Source organism: Thermobia domestica, chromosome 11 (assembly GCF_964235325.1).
Source record: "Thermobia domestica chromosome 11, izTheDome1.hap1.1, whole genome shotgun sequence".
Lineage (NCBI taxonomy): Eukaryota > Metazoa > Arthropoda > Insecta > Zygentoma > Lepismatidae > Thermobia > Thermobia domestica.
This window is the reverse complement of record NC_137464.1, coordinates 39,685,664-39,688,768: the sequence shown is the minus strand read 5'-3', so window position 1 is coordinate 39,688,768 and position 3,105 is coordinate 39,685,664. Positions and strand designations below refer to the sequence as shown.

General features: G+C 37.6%; 1 protein-coding gene across 1 annotated transcript; it reads left to right on the top strand.

Moving 5' to 3' along the window:
- The first annotated feature begins 1,688 nt into the window (after positions 1–1,688).
- On the top strand, positions 1,689–2,390 carry LOC145665120 (uncharacterized). Its single transcript, XM_081732396.1, has one exon. It carries the CDS (start codon positions 1,689–1,691, stop codon positions 2,388–2,390), a length of 702 nt encoding a protein of 233 aa, XP_081588522.1.
- Positions 2,391–3,105: the final 715 nt, after the last annotated feature.

Genomic DNA, 3,105 nt, shown 5'->3' with positions numbered 1-3,105 from the left:
ATACAAAAGGAATCTCATGACAGGGCTGAATATACATTATAATAAGAGTCACATGGTTGTTGGAAAAGCAGAGCGTAGAAATTAAGGTCTCAGATAGGTGCTGTATGAGCAGGTGCAAGAGGATAACCAATCGTTATTCTGCCATTTGCTGTTCAAGCTGGTATGATACTGTTATGTCGAATTGAATGATACTTTGGGACTTGGCTAGTACCTTTAGATGTAAAGTGAGTCTCATTAGGTAGGAAGATATACTGTATGTGTTTTTTCCCAAAGAGAATTTGTTAGAGAAATTGCAGTGTTTCGGTAAGGAACGGATATTGCGAAACAATTAAGTAATAATACAGACCACGTATAAAAAGTCAATTGTGTTTAGTTGTAAAGCCATTGTTGATGATAGAAGACTGAAAGTTCATATTTTGGCCAGAATAAATTGCTTGGTAATTAATATTGATGATCCTCGAGATTTCCAGTTGAATCTGCTGGAAGAAACTGTCTTTGAAAAGTAAGAATGCTTGGAAATGCTACTATGGTGAAGAAAAACTTATTTATGTTATCAGAGGGATATCCACTATTCAGTATTTACTATGAATCCAGTGTTTATTACGAATAATAAATGGCGAAGATGGTATCCCGTGAGTTGATGGTACACCAGGTGTGAGTTTAAGAGATTTCCGTAGCTTGTGCTCCAGCAAAGTATTTTGTGAATGGAAGAAAAAAACGTGCTTGTCATTTAGAAACTAAATCGTAATTAGCGACTAAATAGGTAAACACAGTCAGTTTTGAATTTTCCTCTGGAAAAGGAAATTTCTGCTCGAGCGATTACACTTTCATCTCGATAGCAATAGATACACAAGTTGTGATGAGTGGCGCTTTCCTTCAGTATACTAGTCCTGGTGTTAGTGCAAGTTGATTCGTCAGTTTTGTATCCATGATCATCTAAATTCTTGTAATGAATCAATGAAATAGATAATTGAAATGAAGAATACATATTAATAAAGGTGTGAAAAATATGATGCAATGGTCAAAAATATGTGGCCTATCTTGGGTGAATCCCTGTATCTTTTAGCACCACTACTCCTGTGCCTATGGTTGCCAAATTGTGACCATAAACCAGAATCAATCAAAAATATCACCGATAATTTGGAAGAAATGTTGAGGTTCAATCGTAAGTATATAAACTGTGACTAAAAGTATTAAAATATTATACCAAACAGTTTCATAGTTAAATGCAGAAGACAGCAGGACGAATTACTCTTTTTGTGTTGTAAATATCAGTGTATTTAAAGCTTTAGTAACCTATACCTTACTGCAGTCAAAGTATAACAAACAAAACTTTAATCCAGGTATGCAAACAAACAACAAAATTTTACTAGCCCATGAAAAAAGTTACTACCAGCCCACATTCCACAATAGAAATCATTTACTTATCTCTGATATGATATTAAATACTCTCCCGCACCGATGAAGTGAAGAGTGAGATGGCTAGTGGTTAGACGTGCACGTATCGCGCTCCGTGTTTTTCATGCCATAAAGTTCAGTGGAAGAAGTGTTTCGCAACAACCTATGTTTCCATAGCTCAGTTATAGATAGAAGAACAATATAACGTTTTCTTATCTAGTGAAAATCTTGTATAAATATTACCTTCCTAATTTACAGTTATTTTGTTTGTACGAAGACTTCACAGTACAATGGCTCCCTCTAAGGCTATCAAAGGATCCCAAGGAAACAGTGCGCTCGAAGCAGAGAAAAAGGACTTCGTGCGGCAAATCTGCGAAGAAGTCAAGTCAGTGGTGCAAACCCCTGAAATTTTAAAACTAATCGTAGATTCAATAATTGAATCAGTTACGAAAGTAGTGGTGGAAAGACTGGAAGAAACTCTTAAGTTCAATTCTGAAGAAGTGCATGACCTTCGGAAAGAGCTAAAGAACAAGGACGCAGAAATTAGTGGTCTGCAAGAGAAGATTGTGGAACTGGAGCAATACCGGCGGAGGGAAAACCTTCGGATCTTCGGAATACCGGAAGGAAGAAATGAAGATACTGACACTATAGCTATCAAATTGTTTGAAGAGCGGCTAGGTGTTCCCATGGACGTAAACTACATTAGTCGAAGTCACAGGATTGGACCCAAATTAGAGGGAAAACCACGTCCAATAATTGTCAAGTTTGTAAGCTACCGAACCAGGGCTAAGGTGTTCAGCAATAAAAGAAAACTGAAGGGCTCCAACATCACCATCAAAGAAGACTTGTGCCATCACCGACTGGAATTGTTGCGTTCTGCAGTTCAGAAATATGGTTACAAGCAGGTGTATACTCAAGACGGAAAGATAGTTGTCCTTAAAAACGGAACTAGACATTTCGTCTCTACCAAGGCCGAACTTAACAGCTTGTGAGGACACAGAAATAGCGAATATCTCCAACAGTTAGTGGCATAATATCGCAGCACGGAACGTGTACATATTGTACTGTGTGTGATATGTTAGAGATTTGTTTTTCTTTTACTATTTTATTAATATATATATCCCCTTTTGTTAAATGTATATCCAAGTATGATTATTGTATGCATCTGAATTGTTTGTGTTCGTGTGCGTGTGTTTCAACGTCCTATATCTATTTATGTGTGCATACTTGTCAGTGTTTAAATTCTACAATACACAGAAGCGATAACTGCAGTAGCTATGTGATTTATGAGCTTTATATTTATCTGACAATATTTTCAACAAGTATGGTGTGCTCGCTTTTTTCTGAAAAGTGTGTGGTTGTGTTGCTATTTTTATTTGTCGGCAATATTTTGTGTTGGATGTGGTTATCAATGATGCGTTTACATGCATTTGTCAAGCTCAATACGAGTGTAGCTTCTAGTGATTCTAATGTGGGAATGGATACAAAAGTGTCCCCTCCCATCATCAGCACAGGAAGACGTCCCTGTCTCTGCGTTCTTTCACCCTTGTTGTTTCCAGTTTCGGCTCGCCTCCTCCTCAAGGTCAGTGCTATGTTTTTTTTATTTTCTCCTCTCTCTCACCCCCCAAGTTACCAATAGCCACTCCGTTTCGGGAAGAGCAAGCAAGAACCTCGTTTGAGGCACAATCCGCATGTTATGAGGCAATG